The 25,488-nt window shown below is 33.1% G+C and overlaps 1 protein-coding gene across 5 annotated transcripts in view; it reads right to left on the bottom strand.

Moving 5' to 3' along the window:
• NLGN4X (neuroligin 4 X-linked) overlaps positions 1–25,488 on the bottom strand; it is a 156,529-nt gene that overhangs the window by 49,904 nt on the left and 81,137 nt on the right. For 4 of the 5 annotated variants that reach the window (XM_021532000.4, XM_085583990.1, XM_077781586.2 and 1 more), the window contains 2 exons: positions 15,281–15,340; positions 11,837–11,989 (listed from right to left, as the gene is read on the bottom strand). In XM_021532000.4, the coding sequence (XP_021387675.1) occupies positions 11,837–11,989; positions 15,281–15,340 (213 nt within the window). The remainder of the gene's footprint in view (positions 1–11,836; positions 11,990–15,280; positions 15,341–25,488) is intronic. The other variant, XM_021532002.4, reaches the window with a different exon arrangement.

Consider the following 25,488-nt stretch of genomic DNA (forward strand, 5'->3'; position numbering starts at 1 on the left):
CTGACTAAGAGGATTTGAATGTGATTCCTGGGTTTCCAGGAAGAACAAAGATCCATGGCATAAATAGGAGGAATACATGAAAGCAATCAACTTCAGGAAATATGACATTTCATGTCCCTGCATCAATGGGTCAAAGATTACTACTTTATGTGGCAGAGGAGATAGAATACACCAAGAAGAGGTCGTGGATGAAAATACTGGACCTTTTAAATCTTCTTTTCTGTTTTGCACTGCAACTGGTATATCTACTATTTAACATAGTCTGAGTATTACATTGAAAACCTTAAGGCATAGGCAGGTCCACAGGAAAAAAAAAATCAAACTGTTTCAAGGATGTCTTTTCATTTTTTACAAGCTTTACACTCTTGATCATTTTGATTGCATTTGACTAAGCATCTTTTCAGCGGTATGCACAACCTACCTGACACCACAAGAAGACATTATGAGAAATATGACAAAGTTACAGCAGTATCTTTCAGAAAAAAGTGATATGAGAAGCAGATGATAAAAGAACCTGATGACCACAGAACATGGCGTGCACAGTTTCTGATGCTATCATGTTTATTTTTAGAAATCTATTATTTATTTGTAAGCATCTAAGAATGGGGCCCTGATCTATTCCTTTCATGTTATTTCTAAACTTCAGACTGTGAAACACCATTCCTGTTGTCTTGCATATTACAGTCCTAATGGAGCCATAGGTAAAATGGATGAGTTTTCTGGAGCCTACAACTATGATCTGCAGAAACTGCTTTCAGTCACATTTGTGAAATGCTTTCTCAGTCCAGAGTTGCATGTTTGCTAGAATAGGTTAAAAGAAGGAACTTTATCTCTGATTTACTCATTGGACAGTCTAAGGCCAGTTACCCCAGTTCCCTATCCTGTGCCCTAATCTATCATTAAAAGGGAAATGGGAGAAGAAAAAATTCAGGGGTAAAAGATTTTGCAGGGGTTTCAAAGTCAGTAAACACTTCATATGATCTGAAATTTCCTCATAAAGTCACTACTGAGATATAACTTCTAATTAAATCAGAATATAACAACAATAAAAAGAATATGGAAAAAAAAGAACAATTACTATTTTAAATTACTGTTCTTGGCAGAATTGAGAATCAGGAGTTATGGCTTTACATAAGACCTCACTTTTCTACTTCAGGATGGAGCAACCATATTGTGGAGTTTTTTTCTCCTGAGCTAGACAATGAATAGTGTTAAATATGTTCCTTAAGTACTCATAAGTGTGGATGATTCCAAATAGGGAATACTTGTTGGCATTCAGTAATTTCTTGGTCTTACAGGATAAAAAAAAGTTATTTTTGCACTAGTCTTAGAGGCTTCAATATTGAAAGTGCTACTTTAATGAGTAAATTTCCTATTTTACAGGACTGAAAAGAGTCGCTGCCCAAGGGAAACATCTATGCAAGAAATTTCTTGTAACGGCTGTTCTTAGAAATGTTTGACCTTATTTCCACTGTAGAAAAAATTAGGGAACTGTGCAAAATATATATTAAAAAAAAGTGTAAAAGTAACATAGGAAGAAATTAACATTCTACTCAATAGTTCTTCCCTTCTCTGTTATCTTGGCTTTTAGGATCCCATTGTTTTAAAGGCCAGTATTTTAATAATCATTGTATCTGCATGCCATACATTCTGCTTAGCAATATTATCTTATTGTAAAAGATAAAAATTTAAAAGATGTTAAAATTTAGGATCACAAGAGATATAAAAAAGTTGGATTTGTTTTTTCAACAGAGAGGACATTTGGAATTATGGTGCTTGTCTTCTCAAATAACTGTAACTTGTGATGGCTCCCTGATCTCCTGGAGATGGTTGAACATCTGCCTGTCCATGGGAAACACCAAATTAATTCTTCTTTTGCTTTGTTTGTATATGTGGCTTTTGCTTTTACTACTAAAATGTCTTCATCTCAACCCATGAGTTTTCTGGATTTTATCCTTCTGGTTTTCTCCCTGATCTTACACGTACAGGAATGAGTGAGTGGCCGAGCAGGGCTTGATGAAACCATGACAACATAATGAAATCCTTTTTTCTAAAGGGAATTGACTGTGTCCATAGCTTTTGTGTCGATCATGTAGAAGGTTTCTGCAGCAGCTGTTTTCAAATAGTCATTACTTATTACAGAATGACACTTGTATTCTTGAATTCACCATTGATATTCTGAATGTCTATGAAGTTATTGCCTTTTGCTACCTCACTACTTCTGTTTATTTTCAACATGAGTATACACATTTCTCTGTGAGGAAGCTCAGTAAATGAACAGCTTTATCTAAGAGGATGTGTTTTGTCCCTATACTCTGGTCTCTGGTGAGACTCCCCCTGGAATCCCCAGCACAGGAAGGACGTTGACCTTTTGGAGTTAATCCAGAGGAGGGCTGCTAAATTCATTAGAGGTATGGAGCACCTCTCCTATCAGGAGAATTTGGATTATTCATCCTGGGAAAGGGAAGGCTTTGTAGTGACCTGTGTCCCACAGGAAAGAGACAGAGGGATTGTTACAAGAGCATGAAGTGACAGGGTGGGTGGGAATGGTTTCAAGCAGCTTTAGATTAGATACTAGAAAAAATTCTTTACTGGGGGTGGTGAGGAACTGGAACATGTTGCCTGGAGAAGCCATGAATGCCCCTTCCCTGGCAGTGTTCAAGGCCAGGTTAGATCTGGCTCTGAGGAACCTGGCCTAGTGGACGGTGCCCCTGTCTGTGGCATGGGGGTTGGAATTAAATGACCTTTATAGTGCTTTCCAACCCAAGCCACTCTATGAGTCTATTATAGGACTTTTTCCGACCTTGTCTTCTATTTACTTCCTCTTATAAATAGAAAAATGCATAGGTGATTCATTAGAATTAATTTCTAAAGTAGTACCTCTCTATATATTATTTCTCTAAGACATCAATTTCATTTCTCTTAGGCAGGGTATATCGAAGTCATACATTCTGAGTACTATCTTCAGAGAAAAAATTAAAATGTGGAGGTGGAAAAATGTCACCAAGTTAGAATTTCTGTGATGACTGGTCTTTTTATGTTCCTAAATGAAATTTCTCTTCATTGAGATGACATAGAAAGTTTTTCCAGATAAGAGAATTTTAATATAGTCTTTTTTAGGTACTATCTTTTGGCAGATACCAAGATGCAAGCAATTTGTCCTCAATGATTCAGCTATATAGCTAACTGATTACCAGACTGAGACTCTTTGTTGGAGTGATTTGCTTCCTCTTATGATCTTTGCAAATTATTTCAGATTCAAGTTATTAAAATGAAAGGAAGACCTACTCTGCAATAAGAGAAGATATTGCATTTTAAGGAAGACAATCTGAAGGTGAAAACTGGAAACCTTAAATTGAAAGACAAAAGTCCTACTGATTTAAACAGCAGGAGGATTTAATCATGAATGTCAGAAAAATGTGTCCCACAGTTTACTGAATATATTGCATACAGTTATGAAGAAGAAATAATAGTTCAAGGTCTTTGTTATTTTAGCAGGTATGCACAATGGATTTTTACTTTCCTCATAAAGTTACTATTTTCAGAAGACTCTCTTTGAAGTAAATCTCTGGAATATTTTATTTTCAGTGTTGTCCATGTACATATCTGCCATGAAGGTCATAAAGGGGACAAACATTTTAAATAAAAAAATATTGCTTATGAAGATAAATTATTAAATAAGGGGGTTTTTTTAGATTTTTAAATTGCCTAAGAGATAAAACTTACTGAAAACTTACTGATAAGTATTGAAAAGTCGAAGTCTGGCTGGATTTTATTCTCTCTTATCAGCCACAGGCATGACTAGCTGGCTTCAGTAGGCACTATAAAGGTCTCAGTAAAATTAACTTGCATTTCAATTGAGCCTTGACTAAAATCACAGGAAAAAACCACACGCATATACTGGGAGAGGAGCAGCTGGAGTGCAGCCCTGCAGAAAGGGATGCGGGGATGCTGGTCAGCAGTAGGCTAAGCAGGAGTCAGCAGGGTGCCCAGGCAGCCAAGAGGACAAACCCCATCCTGGAGTGCATCACCAGCTGCTCAAACCAGACAGTCATCCCACCTCATTCAGCCTCACCTTCAGTACAGTTCTGGGCCCCATGATTTAAGAATGTGAAAGCCCTTGAATCCATCCAGAGGATGGTACCAAAGCTGATGTTAGGGCTCAAATGCATAAGGGAGAAGATTTTTCATCAAGGCCTCCTTTTTTTTCCCCCACAAAATAACCAATTAATTTAAATTTTGACATTCTGAAAACAGCAGAAACTTCCATGCACCAAGATAAGTGATTGAAATATTCTTTCTTTAAAAACAGATTAACAGCATTCGAAAATGAAGATAAGACCATTTCAGAAAGAAACAATCTTGAGTCTAGCATTGTAGAGACCATGTGCATATATATAAGCAAATACAAATTGCCATAAGCTGCTGGTTGTGGTTATACAGAAAAAAGCAATTATTCTCCTGTCACTCTATTGCTATGAAAAAACAGATTTTTTTTTTTTTTTTACCACTCTGCAATCCACATTAGCAGAAAAGAGAAATCTTTTGCATCTTTGAGAAGTCATCAATTGAAGCAATGTAATTTCTCCCGAGAGCAAGGGAAAAGTAAAGATGAAATTAGGACCTTATGAGTCATAGCTTTTTCTCTCTTCTATTTTGGGAATACAACATCTGTAAGCTACCCTTTATTCAAGGATATTCAGAATTGAATTCTTTGTATTTTTATCAAGGACTAATCCAAGTCCTTGATTAAAAACAAGAGCAGAATGTATGTTTAACAGTAACATAAAAATGACATGCAGAAAGTGTGGGATTTTTTTTGGTTGCTGGTTTGGTTTGTTTCCCCTCTGTCCAAGAAACAGGAATTCTCTCAATATTTTCCGGTAAAAGGAATATTATAAAGTTAAGGTGCTTTACAGCAAAATCTCTTAGAAATTTACAGTAGCTAAATCATCTGTATCAAAACCATGAAGTTTTAATGGCAGTATTTCACCCTGAAAAATTCTCAACAGAATAAAATTTTCACTGATTATATCTTGCTGGGGAATAATGCAATCCCACTGAAAGAATAAAGGTGTGCAGTTTTTCTCATGATTAATTAGTCTCAATGTGATACTTGGTTGTGGGATAGACAATATCTGTAAATCAATGTATTATTTATTACCTTCTTATTTGACCAAAATATCTTCTGATAGAAACATAACTAGTCATTACAGATGAGATTATAACAGAGATATAATGCAGTTAGGTACCTACTTGCTAATAAAATATGGAAACATTTTCAAGGAGCACTTGAAAATTCATTTTATTACTCATTTCAAATATTTACACTAAGACAACTTGTTCTACATGGAACAAAAGTGAAATGTGAAAAATCATACCTAAATTGTTTCAAAAGGAGTCACACACTTGAGTAAATGTTAAACATTGATTTAACATTTCTAGCAGAAATGAAAACGCAAATGTATTCATTATATTTACAGAAATTGGTTTTGTTTTTTTACATGGCTATGATCTTACTGTATGCAAATTATGATTGTATGAGTGTAAAGTTAGGTACCTTCTAGTTTTATTCTTGTCTCTAAAATTCTCCAGAAGTATTAATTTATTTTACCTTTTCCCAGATGGGATAGTTAGTTTTAGGAAACATACATACAAGCCACAGATGGTGTGAAACTGGGGAGCAGAAAAATGGAAAATCCTTAAATAATTTTGTCCTTCTCACTTTTTCAACAGTAATTATATTGCACCCAGTACTGCTATGCTTTCTTCTAATCAATATGAGCTTTAAATGAACAAGTGCTATCACAGGAGACTTGACACCAATGAAATCCAAAAGGACACATTATTTTGATTTCCTAAATGGAAATCATAATTTTCAATTAGAAAGCAGGAGTGAAAAGATGAAAATGAATAGCCTTCCTCAGCTGCTAACCTTTACCTGCAGATATCTATTGAAGAATGCACTTAACATCCATCACCAGAAAGCTTTATTCATTTAATATTTTCAGATATTTTACAGAGGCATTTGGAGATATTAAAGCAAAAAAAAATCCATCTGTTCTAAAATGGAAACTCCAATACCACCCTGGAAACATGGCTTTAGCTCTCTATACTGTATATTCATATACTGTGTGAACATGTATTGTAAGGCAGTAAAGGTATTTTGATTCTTCAGTGTCTGCCAGGCTCTAATTGCAAGAAATTATGTGGGAGGTATAAAATAATTCAGGAAAAATGTATTTGTTTTGTGCTATCCTTCTAAGAGCTGGTGAACTCATTCATCTTAACCACTGCAAGATGCTCCCCTGTCTCCTTTTGAAAAACTTATGACCTTATACACACAATATTGCCATTCTGATGATGTTAACAGGCTAATTTCCAAGGGGTGGTTAGATTAAATTACACTTTTCCTTTTTTCTTTTTTCTCTTCTAAATTCTGCGTAAAATATCATCTCTTACAAAATGATAGATTTGATATGCATTTCTTTTAGTCAGCCAGAATCTTCATAATAGTGTTAAAAGCTTGTCTCTCACAGTATCTTTCTGGATAACATGTCCTGCACACAACTGGGTAAACACAGCATGCACTGGGTTAGTAACTGGCTCAGGGATCAAGACCAAAGGGTCCTTTTACACTGTCTTGAAGCTTTTGGATCTGTTTTAATATCTAGGTTATGACAAAAAATGATTTTATAAGACCATGCTCTACTGTCATAGTCAACTGGGTCAATCCATCATGCCTGGATTTTGTTGCATTTAGCTAAAAGGAACTCTCTACCAAAAGTTTCTTGCTAAATTCCATTTTTGACAATTACATTTCAACAAACATATACCTCATTTTAGAAGCTCTATGAGTCTACACATAGCTTCTGATGACACTGTTACTTAAGCATTTGTTGCTTCTGATATTTGAAATGGAAGAGTCTAAATCAAATGGTATATGGATAGAGCTTATGAGCTGCATTTGCACAAACAATTTCTGTGACTGTGATAATATAATTAAAATATAATATAAAAGGAAATTTTACCAAAAGCAAAAATAAAACAATTAAAGATTATATTTGCAATGTTTACAAAAATATGTTAATAGTAGTGAGAAAAGAGTAGTATGAAAATTAACATTAGCTAACAAATTGTTAGCCAACTGAGAAGAAACATGAGAGACCAAACTGGTCAGGAACTCTGCATGAATCTTAGAGATGTGAGTGAGGCAATGTAGAGAAGCTTGTATTGGCTTCAAAAATAGAAACAGTCACAGTAGCATAAATGAGTCTAAATAAACCTCCTTTCTTTGTAAGCATGAAATCTATTTACTTAGCACACTCCAGCTCCTGGGTCATTCCCATGTTTTATTAGCTCTGGCCTTTTCTACCAGGAGACCACCTTATGTCTCCTGTACTAGTGGAATCACACACACTGGATGTGGAGAAGGGCTATCCAGAGGCACAAAGGTTTTGTTTTGAATTTGGATTTTTTTTTTTAGAGAGGGTGTTTTCAGGTTTACTTTCCGCTGTTATACAATCTGAACAGAGATTCTGCACATGGAAATCTCACCATGAGACAGATGATTCAGGTCATGTCTCTGTAAAGCAACACTGAACATAAATCCCTCTTTAGTATTTTTCCTGCCAATATAATCCTGAAAAAGGCACTAAAAGAGTGCTTATAGCTGTGTTGGAAAGATGTTGCTACTTCTAAAAGCATATCCACAAAGACTAAGAATATAGATAATAAAGAGGAATTGAACACTATCTAGACTGAGTGAGTCAGGTCATTCAAACCAGTCCATTTTTTGTAACAGTATAACATACTTTTAATTAGGATATCTATTTTCCCTCCCAGTCTCATAATTTTCTATTATTTTTGATAGATAACTCTCCAAATAGCTTTGGAATTTTGAAAATTCAACTCAGTTTTTGAAAAATTTATATGTATAATAACAAGTTACACAATGATCAAAGTATGTAGTGAGGACTGGGGACCACCATGGCATTTAGTACTTCTGTGTTTTACAGTATTGAATTTTTCAGTATACAGGAGCACTGCCTCACACTGGGATAACTTAGCAGTTTCCTCCTGCTCCAGTAGCATCTTCAGTCCTCACTGTGGTGAGGTATGAGTGAAAACAGAAACTGCCTAGATGGGCAGAGGCAGGATCCTCACAAGCCTTGAAGTACACAAATAATTAAACTCAGTACCACAGCACCCCTCAAGCAGTGACCACTACAATAAGTAGTGTAGTGGTCACTGTAATGGTCACCCCTCAAACAGGGACCACTACAATAAGAAAATGTTTATTTTTATTTTTATTTTATTGTCGCAAAAGTATCTTATTCGTGGAATGTATTTTGATAAATGCATATTTATACTTGAAGGGAAAATATGGCCTTCTAAATAACAACAACTCATATTATTGCTGCATGCATTCTTGGGGATCTAGAAGTATAGAAAATTCTAGAACAGAATGAAAGACAGAGATAATTAAAAAGTTGGGAAGTCTTGGGCCTATCTGTCTGCTCTTTTGTCATGGTGCTACTTAGAAAGAAAGAGAGATGAGGAAACTATTTCCAGAGCATCTCTGCAGTCCTCTAAGACAGGAAGTATTTTCGGAATTACAAATAAATATTGTTCAGTGCACAATGGCTTATATTTTACCTATATGCAAAGAGAAAACATAGACATGAAAATATTTGTCTCTATGATTCTGTTAAAATGTTTTATAACCCTGAAAGTCATGATGTTACATCTACATTTAAAAAGGGTCTTTTCTGACTCAGACGTCTGTTTTTCATTTACTCTAGACCATAATTTTTAACTTCTTGTTTGTAGCCATACTTTGGGGAAGTGCAACCAGGGACCTATATCCTAGGAAGATGATAAAGATGCTGTCCAGATATGTAGGGATGGGATTAGAAAAGTTAAAGCACAGCTGGAGCTTGGCAAGGAATATGAAGACTGGCTAGAAAGGCTTTTACAGATATTCTGTTTAGAAAAGGAAAATGTACTTCCCACAATAAATAAGGCAAGAGAACTATTAAAAAATGCAATGGAGAAGTTTGAGGTACTAAAACTTTTTTTTTTTCTCCTCAGTTTTCACTGGTAATCTCTCTTCCTATATCTGTCAACTCCCCAAATTTTCAGGCAGAGATTGGGGGATTTAAGTCTCCACCATTGTAGTAAATCAGTTTTTAAATCACCTAAGGAACCTGAGCATACAGAAGTCCACGGGATCCAATAAAAAGTCTTGAAGGAAATAAAAGATGCAGACACTAAGCCAACTTCCACCATATGGAGCAGGTTGACTAGAGAAGTTGTGGATGCTTCATCGCTGGAAGTGTTCAAGGTCAGGTTGGATCGAGCTTTGAGCAAACTGATGTAACTGATGTCCCCTCCCATTGCATCAGTGTTGGACTGGATGGTCTTGGAAGGTCCTTTTGAACCCAAACCATTTCTTGGTCCTGTGATTTGTCTAAGATCATCCAGTGGTTATCTGTGTGGTCCTAATACTTTTCTATCTACTGCTATTAACGACACACCATAGACTGAAAGAAAAATAATTTAATGTGCCTCAAGAACAGTACTAACATTTATGGAGAGTATATGATCCAGTATTCATGCCCATTCCAGTGAATTTTCCAGAGAAATTTAGCATCTTGAGCAATTCAGCACTGTGATCAATTTGATGTATATTGCTTCATTACAGGATGAGATAATAGCAACAGAATCTCTGTCATTAACAACAGGTTAGTATGTGACTTTGCGTATGCACTTACAAATCAAACACCATTGAAACACACCAGATTCACAGAAATATGACCTTCAGTAACCCAGACTAGAAGAAAGGGATACAAACAGTGTTAGTATTCAAACTGTATGTCATACTTTGCTAAGTCTTATGAATAGCCATGTTTGTTTTACACGTGGCTGTTTTTCTGAAAGAAAAATTGTGTTTTCTTTTTCCTTTTTTATAACTCATGAAGCAAGTCAAAAATACATGGAATTCACCTAATATCTTCCAATGTCCTAATGAGCTCTCAATGATCACATTTACATTTCACCAGGAAGATAAAAATGTAAATATGTTCATAAAACAGAATTCTTCTGATTTAAAAAGTGTACACATTTTTTTAATATCTTCTGTTTTTCTAATTCAAACATAGACTTTTGTAATAAAGAATAAATTCCATAGTGTCTTGAAAGTTACATTTGCCACTGTTGAGAAGCAATATTTAATGTCAATACACAGATGTATTTTTCCTAATCCATTTAAAATCCTGACTATTATTATTTTTCTGTTTCTCATATAAATGTCCCTGTTTCTTTCCTTTTTCCTGAATGGCACAATTAAAAAAAAAAAAACATTCTGAATCTTTCTTCTATTTTGTTTGTTTTCAATATAAATGCATAAAATATGAGTTCACCAATGCAAATATTACACTTTTCCCTTTAGATTTATAAAATACAGAGGAGCAATGAAGCATTTTAAACCAATAATGGATTACATTCATCTGTATCCTTCAACAATGTTAGTTTTAAGAAACCAAAAGAAAAATTTTTAAAGAGGTGCATTAAATAACCTTTTTTACAGATAAATAACTACCAATATTCTGGGTATACATGTTATTTGACAACAACCAAAACAGTAATTTGTTTTCTTGTGTCTTATTTTTTCGTCCTTTTGTTTGTTTGGTTTTTTGTTTGTTTTTGTTGTTGTTTTTTGTTTGGCTGGTTTACTTTGTTTGTCAGATTTTTTTTGTTTGTTTGGGTGTTTCTGAATACCAAGACTGAATGCATAAATATATCAAGATATATTTTTATAGTTATGGCTTTAATTTTAGATCTCTTTCTATCATAGAAAAAAAATACTCTTTTGTATTTAATGAATACTGAAAATCAGGGACAAGAAACAAAATTCTCAGTACTCAGAAGAGTTATAAAGTTGTTGAAAAACAAGAACAGCATGAACAGATAACTCAGCAATAGAAAACTTTTGTGTTCCAAAACAGTACCTACCACGAAAATAGTTCAGCTTTGCTATTACAAAAAGGAAGATCAAAAGTCCTTGTAAAAAGACACACAAACAAAATTATTGTACCTTACCTTGTGTATCCAAAATTCCAGAAATATGAACATTTGAGCATTTTGTATTCTATTCTATACAAACTATAGGCTCTTTCACTAAAATAACAAATATTTCTTATGTCTTCCATTTTCTGCCCTTTTTTCGATTTTATTTTTTCTATGGAAAAGCAGAACCTCAAAAAATAAATAAACCTTATTTTGGACAAAAGACAAATCATGCTATGCACCATGATTATGGAGTTTCTTATCTTTTTGAAGATAATGTCACTGTATTCCTTAAAACTCCTTGATTGCCTATAACCCACAACACAAATTCCATCAGTGTAATTTTTAATTTTTAATTTTTTTGTATGAATCTCAAAAACCAATTTGCACACAAAATTAGTAAATACAGGTAAATAGTAACACTTTCCTTCTTCTTGCCATTGCCAACTCTTTTAACACTGTGAGGACTCATTCTTGATTGACTTTCTTCTTTTTTTTAAAACATGGATTAGAAATTATTTAAGAAAAATATATCAGTTATCAAAACATTATACATTTCCAGTCTATTTCTTTATAAGCTGAAAGCATCAGAAATAATGGAGTTTAGCCCAGTTTCCATAAAAAATGGATAGAATTCAAAATCCATCATTGAGATTGTTCTGTATTAAAATCAAAACTGAGCCAAATATCTATTACTGATCAGCAGAAAAATTCAGCAATCAAATATTTATGTGCAAATATTTTTATGGAGAAAAGAGTCACTTACCTAAAACCCCCAGTCTGTAATTGATAGTGACAACAATGACATTTCCATAACTTGCGAGAATGCTGCCATCAATCATATTTCCAGTACCCTCCATGTAAGATCCACCATGGATGTAGACCATAACAGGTTTCTTGCTGTTTTGATCGTGAATGTCTGAAAAAATTCAAGTAAGGAAAACACAATAAAGTAATAAAAACATAAGGAAAATGGCATTAGCAATTTTTAACAGTTCTTGCAATAGTCTTAATTATTTGCTATGTTTTCAGTGTTACCACTCCTATATCCATTAGCTTACACAGTTCAGAACCATCCTACAAGCCTAATATTTATAATTTAAAATTTCAAATACTATTTCCTCTAAAATGGTCTCACTTCAAATGCATTCAGTATTACAGGAAATTTAATTTAAATAGAAATGTCTTAAAGCCTAAAAAACTAAATAGTGAAAAAGTCTTGGTTTTGTTAAAATACGCAGATTCAAATATATACCAATTTAGAAATATCTGTGCATCTAATAATAAAATTATAGTAATGATCCATACTTTCCCATTTCTCATGGGACATAATTATTGAAATTATGTTCCAAATATTTCAGTAAGATATAAAAGCAAAAAAAAACCTAACTGTTCTGGTAGAGGAAAACATAGTAGACTGTTCCTTCTTTTAAACAGCCTAGGAGTTAATAGAGAGGATTTATGTGAATTTATGGCCCACATTTTTTTGTATTTAAATCTAAATATGTCTTTTGTGTTGCACATTTCCTGGAGGTAGCAGCTAAGCCTCAAAGAACAACCTTGAGTTAATATTATTGCTGATCTTTTGTATAGGTAGAAAATTCCTGACTACTTTTAAAATTATAAACAGCTGGGTCTTTAAAAGAATGTGAAATGAAATTGACAAATTTTTAAAAGTTATAAAATAAAGTTAAATTAAATTGATATTACATATGTAAAAGTGAGCTATACAGATGCGCAAATCAGTGATTGGGGTATATTTGGGAGCAGGTTAATCTAAAAAGTTTGGCTCTTGATGCCAGTGATGATTCAGAATAACTAAATCTGCAACTTATGTTCTCTACAAAAACAGTGTGAAGAGAGTTTAAGCTCCTTTATAAAGTAGAAGGTAATTCAGCAAGCTACCATTAGATATACAAATCTTCTATAAGTAATTTATGAATCAGAGCACTTCTTTCAACTATATAGCATATTATACATGGAAAAGCAGAGCTTCTGATTATTCAACCAGCTTTTGAAAAAATCTTTTGGATAGGCATGTACTGAAGAGTGGAGAAGGGAGGTAGACAAAGAAAAAGCTGATATAAATACCTACAGGTGAGGGATCTACATTTTGAAAGCTTCCAAACATCTTCCCTCCCCTCAGGTTGATTAGGAAATACTGAGATAAAAAATGTGATCATCTATGAGGTATCAGATAGTAAGTGTTTTATATATGTGGAACTAATTAGAGTATCTTTTGTGATAAGATCTTTTGAATTGTTGTGACTATAAGAGTAGGACAGCAATTGAACAGATCATTTAAAGCAATGAGGTGCATTCAAGTAGATCAATTTTTTTTTTTTATTGACAGCATTTTCAACGAAGTACATAAAAGTGCTTCTTCTCTGAAGGCACAGCTAAGATATCAAAAAACCTGAAAGCAGCAATTATTTAACATAATTATTTGTGTTGCTTCCCTTCTCTCCACAAAGTCTCATGGCACGTTTTTTTTTGCATTTAATCTTTTCTTATTACCTTATTCTACCTCAGAGTTGAATTGTTCACTGATGAAGTCAATGAAGGTTTCCCCTTCCTCTTTAATGGAAACATTATTATTTTCAACATAAAGGAAATTAACTCAATACTTTATATGCTTAGATCTAAAGTGGATACCTTTGTTAATCATGAAATTCTAACATTTTATAAATTTTAAAAAAGATTGAATGATAATATGCTCATAATCTAGTATTTATCTTTATTTTTAAAGCAATTTTGGTTTTGCCTGTTATTTGTCCTTTACTTTAAAATTAACTTCAGAATTTGGTATAGAAATGATAATACCATCATTTGGAAAAAGCATAAGTTGCACAGAAATAGGAAGGTGATAATCAGAAAGCAACAGAGTAATTTTAGAGTACTCTGCACAGTATTTCTGTGTTGTAAAAAAGGTGTAATAAAGGTGCAATTCAACAGTGAAGGTGATGGAGTAGAGGGCAACCAGTGTGGATGAAAGACCTGAGGTTTTTATTATAGTATTTTATATACAGACAGAGTAGCTACAATAGACCTGAACTCCCAGGAAAAGAGGTGATAGTATCCTCACTGTGGTGTGCATGATTCTAAGGGAAATAAAGAGGACATATGTTTCAAAGTCATTTGAAATTTTGTCAGATGGGAAAAAAAAACAAGAAAAAAGACATGGAATAATATTTTGGATTGGCCAAGCCTGAGAGGATTAATAAACATGTTTCTTTGAAGCCAGACTAATGAACTACCCAGGATTTTTTCTTCTCATTTAATGTGAAATTTGTTTTTCTTAATTTGGCAAATGCATGTAAACTGACAATGTAACTTTAATAAAAAAGAAGGATGAGAATAGAGGAAGATTTCATGACTTTTATTTTGAAGCATCCTAAATAGATTTGTTGCATCAAGAGAAGAAAAAAAAATCATTTCCATCTAAAACTTTTTTGGGGTACCTCACTGTGAACTTTTTAGAATTTTCTTTCAGAAAACCCAGTCCAACTTTGAAAGAAGTCAATGAAAATGATTGTTACTGTTTTCAGTGGGAATGTGGTCAGAGTCAGAATGAATGTGTCTCAGAGGCTAGCTGATTACAGGAAAAAAACAATAAAACAACATCAACAGCTTCCTTTATTTTTGTGTCCTGAAATAAACCACATCCTGTGAGAAAAAAAAAATATAAATAAGTAAATAAAAATCGCAAAGACAAAGCACAATTCAACTGTATCAATGTACAGCATGTGCACTGGGGAAACAGTGGAAGTGAAAGGAAGGATATATGTGAGTTTTTTCATGAATTTCAAACAAGTGAATATACAAAATGTGTAGGAAGGAAAAGAGCACATGCATGTTTTAAAATTCAATTTTCTCAGTCTAAGAAAGAATAGAGGGAAAAAAAATATGTGGCTTCAAATAACATTTATGTTACTCATTTCACATATATTTAGGAATAAATTTTACACCTATGTCATGGAGGAACTGCAGTCATCTATATGCTAATTTAGATTTTAAAAAGAAAAACAATCAAAGCAAATTCTAAAGAAGAAAATAAAGAAGCACACTGATGTGTGCTTCTGCAAATAAGGGACTAAAAATCATGTTGAAATAACAGCAATAATAATAACAATAATCATTCTTATTATAACAAAAATTGAAAAGTTTATGTTCATGCATCAGGGTCAGGCTTTGAAAAAACAAAAAATACCTTCATCTTCACCACGATCATTACTGGTTATATCATCTGCGCTTTTCTTTGTGTTGGCTCCTGGGATCATATTGAGGAGGAGAATAAAGGGAAAAAAGAGAATTCAAAACCAGCAGGTTCTCAAAAATAAAAAACCACTAGTACAAAAAATGTAACAAAAATATCAAAATCTGTTACTTTTGAAATTGAAAAACAAAAAAAGATGCAAACTGCACATAAACATAAAATGTCAAGAAGAACAAATTGAAAATATTTGGAAAAATGTATCATATTCTGTGACAATGCAGTACTTCAGTTAAAAGTGATTTCTTAAAAAAAAAGCAAATTAATGTGCTATTAAAAAAGAATAATACAAACAAAAATATGTTAAAAATTACAAAGTTATGTTTTTACATAAGAAATGCAATTTTTAAAATTCTGTTCTGTAACTCTGAGGGCATAATGCCTTGAGTTACTTTCTTCAATAACTTAACATTTTGTTCATCCTCATTAAAATTTATTAAGAAATAGCCACAACCTGAATTTTGGATGGAAACAATGCAAATAAAATGATCATTTGAGTTTTACACAACTTGATTTGACCCAGACAAATTATAAAGATCAACTTAGAATTTAATCTTGCTTCCCATATGAGCAAAAAGATATTTAAAACAAGGCTGTAAACAAAAGTTAAATAAAATTGATTCAATCTTTATTAATGAAATTGGTCCAAAACCAGCCTTGGCTGAAAACATACCACATCTCATGCTCTTTAGAAAAACCTAGAAATTGACTGAAAACATTTACTTACCATAACAAGGAACTTGCATTTCTTTATTAGGAGACTTAGTGAAGAATGTATTTTAATTTGTATTCAGTGTGCTTTCTTAAAATACTTTTGAGTTGCACACATGCACACACACACAGGCACGCACACACACATAAACATTTATGCTCATACATGTCACAGTCTGTGCTTATGGAAGTAAGAGGAAATAAGCATAATTTTCAAAATCCTCATCCTTGGGCAATACTTCTGTTTTCTAACTAAAAAGATAAAAATACACCAAGCTATCCTTGCACCTAGCATTCCATTATACTGTGCTTACTCCCATAGCAAGTAGCCCTGTGTAATGGAAACAGTTACTTAATAAGGAGTGAAACATGAATAGGAAACTCTATGTATAATTTAGCTTAGAAATTAACACAGCTACAAAAGAAATAAAAATAAGCATGCTAATCATTATTGTCTTGAATTTTCTTTATTTTGAAGTGTCTTTTCAATACATGCTGAAAAAGAACAGTATACTTTAACTTGTTTATGTATGAAGTTTAAATTTGTAACAGGTAAATCATATTTAAATAAATATTATTTACTCTTTTAATTTTCCTATTTAAATTCTACTGTTAACTATATTTATATCCCTCAAAATCCAAGGCTTCAGTTAAATCTTAGTCCATGATTGCAAGAGAGAATGTCTTTATTATTACTAAAGTATTTAAGATTTTTTAATATATACAGTTTTGGGATCAATGTGCTAATTTATTTGTCTTCCTGATACACATTTTCTACAAGCATTTTCTGGAAGCACTGCCACTATGTATGCAGTGATGATGATTAGTGAGCGAAAATGTGAAAAGTAGTAACTGATACTCTATTTCCACATAAAGTCTCCAGCTTTGATGCTGTTGTACAAAAGATATTGTTCATGCAGTACACCAGTGGATTCATTATATATATCCAGTACAAAATTAACTAGGTAAAATGTCTCTGTCAATGAAATATAGATGTTCTCCTATCTCTATGTTCTTCCAGAAGTAATAGATACAGGCTCATAATCTCAGCCACCCTCTGTGTTTTGTCCTTTTATTCAATATTGTTCCAAATTACTTCTAGCCCAATGAATGTACAATACTTTCTCAGGTGATGCACAAATAAAGTTAATTTTGTATTTCAATAAACTAGGTACTCATCCTTGCCCTTGAACTATTTTTGATTCATGTAAAATATTCATGAGAAATAGATATTTGTAGGAAATGAATACATATAGACATAAGTTTGAATGTACATAACAAATTTCAATACTCGTTTCCCCAGGAAAGTAGTCTTTTAATTGTTTGATAAAAAATATTATCATAATATGGCAAATATAAAATCAAGTACTACATATTTTTTATTCCTATGAATTAAAAAATATCAAAATCAGTGTGACCCTGTATATGCAGTATTTATAGACAAAAACTGTGTGTACAATTATTAGGACTGTAATCCCTATTTTAAGTATTTTTGAGTGAAAGAAGTAGTTGTGTCCCAGAACATTTTAGTTTGGGTACTATCTCATGCCAAACTCTTCAATACACATATCAATAACATATTGCAAGGATTTTCTTTTTAATGTGCTTCCAGGTGTGACACTGGCAAGTGTAATGAGAATTTGGAAAATGTGTTCACAGCATGCTATTAGTTGTATCACCCAACAAGGTATGTGACACAAGGTTATCTGTAATATTTGAAACTCCCCTTATTCCTTTTTTATGTTCTTCAAAGATGTAAAATATCATGTTGTAATCCATTTCCAGAAGAAACTACTATAACTTAGTATGTATTTATTTGCAATGTGAGTGGGAATGCTGTTTCTCCTACATGCTGTGAAGCAACATTTTCCTATTGGCAACTGGAAAACACTTTTGTGACTAAGTTCTTGGGTTTGAGAGGATTTTATATTCCTTCTGAGATCTGGTAAAATGAAGTACATCAATGAATTCTCAAACCAGGTTCTGTACTCCTATCACATTGAATTTTTTCATATTATGCATACCAGCCATAAAATCGTTATGTAATTGTTATGGCTGAAAAAGATCATCATATCCAACTGTGGCCCTAAGTGCCATATCTCCATCTTTTAAATACCTCCAGGATGGTGACTCAACAACTTCCCTGGACAGATTGTTTTAATACCTGACCATCCTTTCCAGAAAGAATTTTTTCCCATATCCAGTTTAAGCTCCCACTGGTGAAACTTGAAGCCATTTTCTCTCACCCTATGCCTTGTTACTTGGAAAAAGAGACCAAACTCAGGTTGGCTAAAAACTTCTTTCACGTAGTTGTAGAGAGTGATAAAATGTCCCCTGAGCTTCATATTCTTCAAATTAAACAACTCCAGCTTCCTCAGCTGCTCCTCAGACTTGTGGCCAGATGCTTCTCCACCCCTTCTGTCCTCCAACAACAGAGCACTCCAGTGCCTCAATGTTCCCCTTGCAGTGAGGGACCCAGAAATGAGCGCAGGATTTAGGGTGCAGCCTCACAGTGCTGAGTACAGGGGGACCATCACTGCCCTGGCCCTGCTGGCCACACTATTGCTGATACAAGCCATGTAGGTGATACTATTAGTGTGAAATAGTATGCTTCAGGAAGCTTTTATTTTCGAAAGATTCATATAATTTTTCTAAGCAATGCTTTTAAGTATTTTAGGTGGTTTTGGAGCTACTGAAATCATTCCAACAAACAATGACGTCTGTTCTCCTCAGACTGTCTCACACAGAGAGTAAAAATTTGAAATTTCCAACCAAACCAATGTTATGGGTTTTTTTATTAAAAATGTCAATTCATTTGTTCTTAAACTTCTAAAAAAAGATGGTAATCCCTGTCATAAGATAAAAAAGTCGCTATGCCTCTAAGTTTAGTTTAAGGTTGCACTAATGTCAGAGACTGAATAGAATCATAACTCAGAAACTCCCATTGCTCAAAAAAATTTGCCTCCCTGCAACAGCTGATTGTCCCACAGACCAACACTTCCCTCTGCTTGGGGGCTTCTTTTGTGTGTTCAGGGTTGGACCAATTTTTTCCCCATATCTCATATTCTCCTTATCCCAAATCACAGGAGTAGCAATTTTAACCTTCAGTTCCCATACACCAAAAGAACATAATCACTCTATTATATTTGGCCCTTCTGCAGTCTAAGAACTGTTTATTCATTCATCTCACATAAAACATGGATGGTAAATTTCAACAGCAACCCAGGATCCAGCAGTAGTAGTAATGATCTAGTGCATTAAAAACTGAATTCCTTGAGTATCTCTACTGACTAACCTGGTGTTTGACCAGAATTCCCTGTTTTTAAAGTTTGTATTTCACTTTTAATGATACTGAAAAGTAACAGAAAAATGTTTCAAAATATAAACAGGATGGGAATTTTTTTTCCCAAATGGTCAAGGCTAGGAACCACTTAATTGCATATGCTGAATATACTGTAGATAGCATAAATCTACTAAAGAATACATTTGTATAAAGGTTCATTGTATTTTATAAAAATATCTTACTGTCAATAACAATTATTAGAAAAACATGTAACTTTGTAATGCATATATTAAAGGCCAGGTGACCTCTTTCCATTTGTCCTACAATTCACTGCTGAGTGAAAAGAGCATGGTGAAATGTATTACTGAACTTTGTCAAACCTCTTTTCAGGGGATTTTTGTCTGCCAGAAATTGCTTCTTTTTCACACACGCACACACACACGCACACACACACACACACTCACACACGTATATATACACACCACACACATGTGTATAAACCTGCAGACAATATGGTCATAACAAAGAAGGGTTTCATGTGGGCTACTTTTTCTCCCCTGTAAGAAGCACTGCTAGCAATGAAGTTGTAAACATTGAGTCAGCAAACATCTCTAAAAGGTTTTGATTTTGAAACTATTAAAAAGTGGTTGATTTAATTTATCTACGGATGTACAGTCACTTTGCATTCCCAGAATATTCATGCACAAATCTATCAAAAATGAAGAAGTCACCCTGCTGTAAGCATGTCCTCTGGCTCACATTTCCTTTGTATAATGAACAAAAAACTCATTCAGAAGCAAATTTTCTGGTTTTGTAAGTTGCCCCACTTGTGCTGACAATTTATGCTACGTCTTCCTACATTTAGATAATATGAATCACATATATGTAATATAGGCAGGTCCCATGCATGCAGTTTACCAGGCTTGCATATTAGGTATTCACTCTGAAGCCTCTAATGGCTGCAAAAAATCATCCACAACTGCTTAAGCTGATGCCATTTCTTTGCATTTTCTGTGCAATTGCTCCATCTGTCACATACCTTTTGACCCCATTTAAATTTGAAAAAGGGCTCAGTTTTCAGAAATCACACAACACATCAGTTGTATGACCTCTCTGTTCCACATAGCACATGCTTAACCTTCTGGAAATTTCCAGCTCAAACCAGATTAATACAGGATTTAATAGTCATTATCTCAGTGATACATCTTATTTATACATTTCTATTATTTTAATAGAACTCTAAAGGTCTTGTTTTCCTATCCCATGAAAAGTATTATAATTTTACAATTAGGTCAAGTCAACAGTTCATTGCAGTCTCAAGAGAGCATTAGTACAGCAAAATTTAATTTCAGCACTTCTCCTAAGACTGGTTGGAAAACTTTGCTTTGATTCTCACCTAATGTGCAAGACTCAAGTAATTTCATGTCCAAAAAAAGGGTTCCATCACTGGCACAGTTTGGTTGCCCTAAGACTGTACATGGCTCATCCCTATGGCCAAGGGTCTCCAGATACCTTTATAGTTGTAACAAGAAATTCTAATTTGGCAGCTTAAGAAAGATCAAATGAGGCATTTGACACTTTAAATAGAGTGGAGGAAAATTATAATCTAGAATTTCAGCTTGTTAAAATGACATAGAAATGACTGTGGATTCCCTATGTTAGGAAAGATCATAACTGTTGTTTGAGTGAGTTGTTTGAAAGTCTGTTCATTAATCAGAGAAAGAAAAATATATTCATATTGACTAAATTTAAATAACTATTATTCTTAACTCTTTATGGAATAATTGCAACATTAGTGCGTAACTGTGCGTGGGTGAACACATGTAAGAAAATATGTACACATAAATGCACATTGAAAAGCTCTGTACAGATAATCAGCTTCCAGAAAGAAACCAGTTTTATCTTCTGGCACTCCCTTCCCTAATCATGTTTAAATTGAGTTATAATACATCAATGATGTGCATAACTCCAGCAAACACCCATACTTAATTATTTCAGTGCAGTCTTTAGCCATAAATTAGATGCCTTCAATCTCTTTCCTTAACAATGTAAAGATTTATATTCCTGCTGTTCTAGGTAGTTTTGAATGTGAAATTCAATGAAAGCTCAGAAATTTGCTTAAATTTGTCTGAATGAAATGTATTTAGTTTTAATTCCTATATTATCTCTGAATAGCAGAAGAAAGTGATTAAAGTAGCCATTATTCTAATGCCATTAATAACAACAAACAAAACCATTTGGGTTGCAAGTGCTAGCTCAGTAAAGCAGCAACTAAGGAACATGCAAAATAATTGAATTCATGCTCTTAATCACTACGGCTGCAACACACAAAAAAATTATTGGGAGTCCAGAGAAAACACATAGATATTGTTGTATACTGTTGTTGTAAAAAGGAAATGTTTCTTTTCAAGAAAAGAGAATTAAAGGACAATTTTGTTTGATATTCATCATTGGATGGACTGTAGGAAAGATCAGCTGAAATCCCTACAGTTTTGTGTTCCATGCATTAGCGAGGATTAAATCAAAAATAAAATGCTGTTTCACAAGCCTTTTCAAATAATTTCAGAGAACAAATAAAAAAATCTGTTGAAAAATAAAAATTCTGAGGTTGAAAAAGAGGTTGCATAAAAAATATGGAATTATTTTATTCCTCAGCTCTGTACTCTATGTTGCCTATAGGTTTTGGTTACATAAAAAGGTTTTTCCACTATACTTCTATGTTTTCCTATATACTTCATTTTTGGAAACTGAAGAATGTGGTTTTGTGTTTTAAGAAGATTGTTAAAAAAAGTTCTATGTTGAAGATAAACACTGACACTTATAATGTACACATGGTATGGTTACTGAAAGAAACACACCTAAATGTTATTACTTTTTCCAAAAATATTTGCATTTACTTAGATTGTATTTATTAATTCTGGAAAAGAATTTATAAAATACTAAAATTTTTATTTTGACCCTGTTAGTTCATTTTAGCAAATTTCGTACTTCCTAAAATTGCTCTGAATAAAAATTACCAAGAATAATAATTTTTAAAGCTATTGAATTAACAGTTAACATAATGTTTTCATTCACATTAGTATTAGTAAAATTATTATTATTTCAGAGGAGTCATAACTAATATAGAAATGAGGTAACCACATCAATTCATTAATAGTTTTTATAAGGGTTTTTGTCATGCAAGTTACACCATAACTAGAACTTACCATCTTCTAAATATAGTACATTGCTTTGACAAAACAATCCATAGTGGCTCAAAAGAAAGAGGGCATTGTGAAGCCTATCCTTTCACTGACCTCTAACAGATAAAAGGAGTATCTCTTGCAATTCCAGTGTAACAGAATCTGCTTTATTTGATGGAAAATTGGACTAAGCCTGCAATGCTTACTGATTCAATAATGGAAGACTAATGAAAACCATAAAACTATCATATAGTTAAATTAATTACAAAATAAGCACATATTATTCTGTGCATTAGCTGAAACACTGTCAATATGAAAGCATAGGAGTGACCTCAAATAGCTGACATTTCTCTGCTGAAGTGATGCACTTGTGAAAGCGTGAATGTAGTAAAGCTGTGTCCTAGATTCAGCTGGGATAGAAATAATTTTCTTCACAGTAACTTGTATAGTGTGGTATTTTGAATTTAGTATGAGAATTTTGTTGATAATACACTGATGTTTTAGCTGTTACTGAGTAATGCTTGCCCTAAGTCAAGGACTTCTCAGTTCCTTGCTCTGCTAGTGCACAAGAACCCAGAGGAGCATGGCCATATACTGGTAGGATCTGTAAATCCCACTACAAATATTAATGATGCACTGTCAAGTCAGTGAGAGTAAGACAAGAGCTGAGTACAATTAGCTGCAGAAAGGAAAAATTTTTGGAATTATGAGTACACTGCAACTGAGTTCCAATAATGTATATGACTTCTAAATTAGAAGATAAATTAACATTTATTATTTGTCAAAATTCCCAAGCCTAGAAGCAACTACATTCTACTTAATGTAGACAAGTTGAATGTGCAGAAAGAATTCACTGATGTTGACTTAATACTACCCATTACTAAAGGGTGATTGCTTTCAAATACGCTTAAGTTCCTGTGTGCCATTTAAAATGACTGTGAATGAACCTTCTCTGCAGACAACTGAACACAGCAAGCACACACTCTGCTTTTGGTGAAATTATTTGTGCAAATTCTCCCTTTGGGCATTTGTAGGCACCACTGGAAGCTGTGAACTGAATAATCAACTTAAGAATACATCTAATTAATTGATGCAGCTATTTAATTCTTCATTTTGAAGACTAGTTCAGTTTGTGGTTGCCGTTGGAGAATTCAGAAAGTAATTGTGTTTGTTATGCCAGTAGATCCTATGAAACTCTAATTTTATCCAATTATGATAGATGATATTTTGGCACCATATTTTGATGTTTACTGGATCTTTGACACCTTAGTTTATATTTGGAAATCTTGAGTCTTAGTTGCAGGTAAATAGAAGGTCCATATGAGACATCCAATTGAGAGAAAAGCTTTTTTGGGTTTTGGGTTTTTTTTTGATAGGTTACTTTTGTTTGATTTTGGCATATAGCCATGGTTTCAGGTTATTTTCTCTATTACATTTTAATGATATATTCATCTACAAACAATAATGGAGTAAATCTTACTGGGATTAATAATAAACAATTAGATTACCAAATAACTAAGTTGCGAATAAAAAGAGTATAAATTTAAAATACTGAATAGAATGTAATATAGCTATTTCTGGGAAAATCAGATCTAAGTTGTATATGATAAAAAGCTTTACAATGAGAAATATTAATATTTAATTATTCTAATACTTCCCAAAATAGTATGGTTTCACTAGAATTGAATAACAGATGTGTAGGAAAAGATAGAACATTGAATATTAAGTTCATATAAATATTTTATTCATTATTACTCAGTGCTGAAGATGTATGTGACTTTTCCAAACAGAAATTAGTGTCCTTATCCCAAACAACTGGCAATAAATTTTTTCATATATATACCAATATCAGCTTGGCATGATGTTTTTGTTTTCACAGAAAGATTTTAGGGAAGAGGGATGAGGAAGGGGAAAGCACAGACAAAACCTGTAGCATTCCATATTATTTACACTTTAACCGCTTTCAAGCATTAGTTTTGGGTATATTATGAAGCTATGATATTTTATCTATAATACTAAAGAAGAACACAGACCATTTTGATTCAAGCATGCTATATAATTATTAATTATATTAAGCTAACTTCAAAACTGGTGGTAAGAATCGTGATTTAAATTCAAAATTTAGCAACACAGCATTGAGCTCACTAGTATCTGATCCATCAAAACTCCATTATTTGAAAATATCAGTTGGTTTTGAATAATGTATGCATTATATATCTGTGATGGTGGAAAAACCTTTTATCTATTGAACAAACTGGATAAGAACTCCAGCATCTCATTTTGGCTTTCCATTTTGCAATATTCCAGGCATAATTCACATTTTGTACTTTCAGTGTTGGGGCTCATGCTTTATTCAAAATTTAGAAAGGAATAACAGTGGCTTGTCAATTACAATTATCTGACAGATGTAGGAAATTTGAAGCAAGTAATAAAAAACCCTTTTTGATGTAAATACTACATGGCAAGTGCCATTTGATACAACACAAGATAATGGAATGATATAATATCAATATTGTATAATAAGATTTTCTATTCCATCTGAAGAAAGGCAAGTTAAATTTTGCATTTTATAAGAATTATATATGAACTACATGGAATTAGATGTGAAATAATACAGTTTATGTATGCAACTACTGAGAAATTGAATTGCTGTCATCTTTGACTAAATATAAGTAGTTCTTGTGAAAGGAACAGGTCAAGTTTTTCTTCTTTTGATTTATTTAAGCAATATTATTATAGATGTGCTGATGTTATTTGTTGCCATATGCACCTTCAAGTCTTACAGAAAAAAAAAAATGTTCTGTATTTGTATTCAACTGAAGAAGAGGGCTGAATGTTTCCTTTTCTCAATCAGTGCAATTTACAATTTAAAACACCTACCACCTCTTTGAGGAAATTAACTATAATTGGCAGTTTTGCTCAGGAAAATAAAACACAGTGCTCGAGTCTGTTAAAGGTCACCGACAAAG

Source organism: Lonchura striata, chromosome 1, assembly GCF_050655825.1.
Source record: "Lonchura striata isolate lonStrDom1 chromosome 1, ASM5065582v1, whole genome shotgun sequence".
NCBI lineage: Eukaryota > Metazoa > Chordata > Aves > Passeriformes > Estrildidae > Lonchura > Lonchura striata.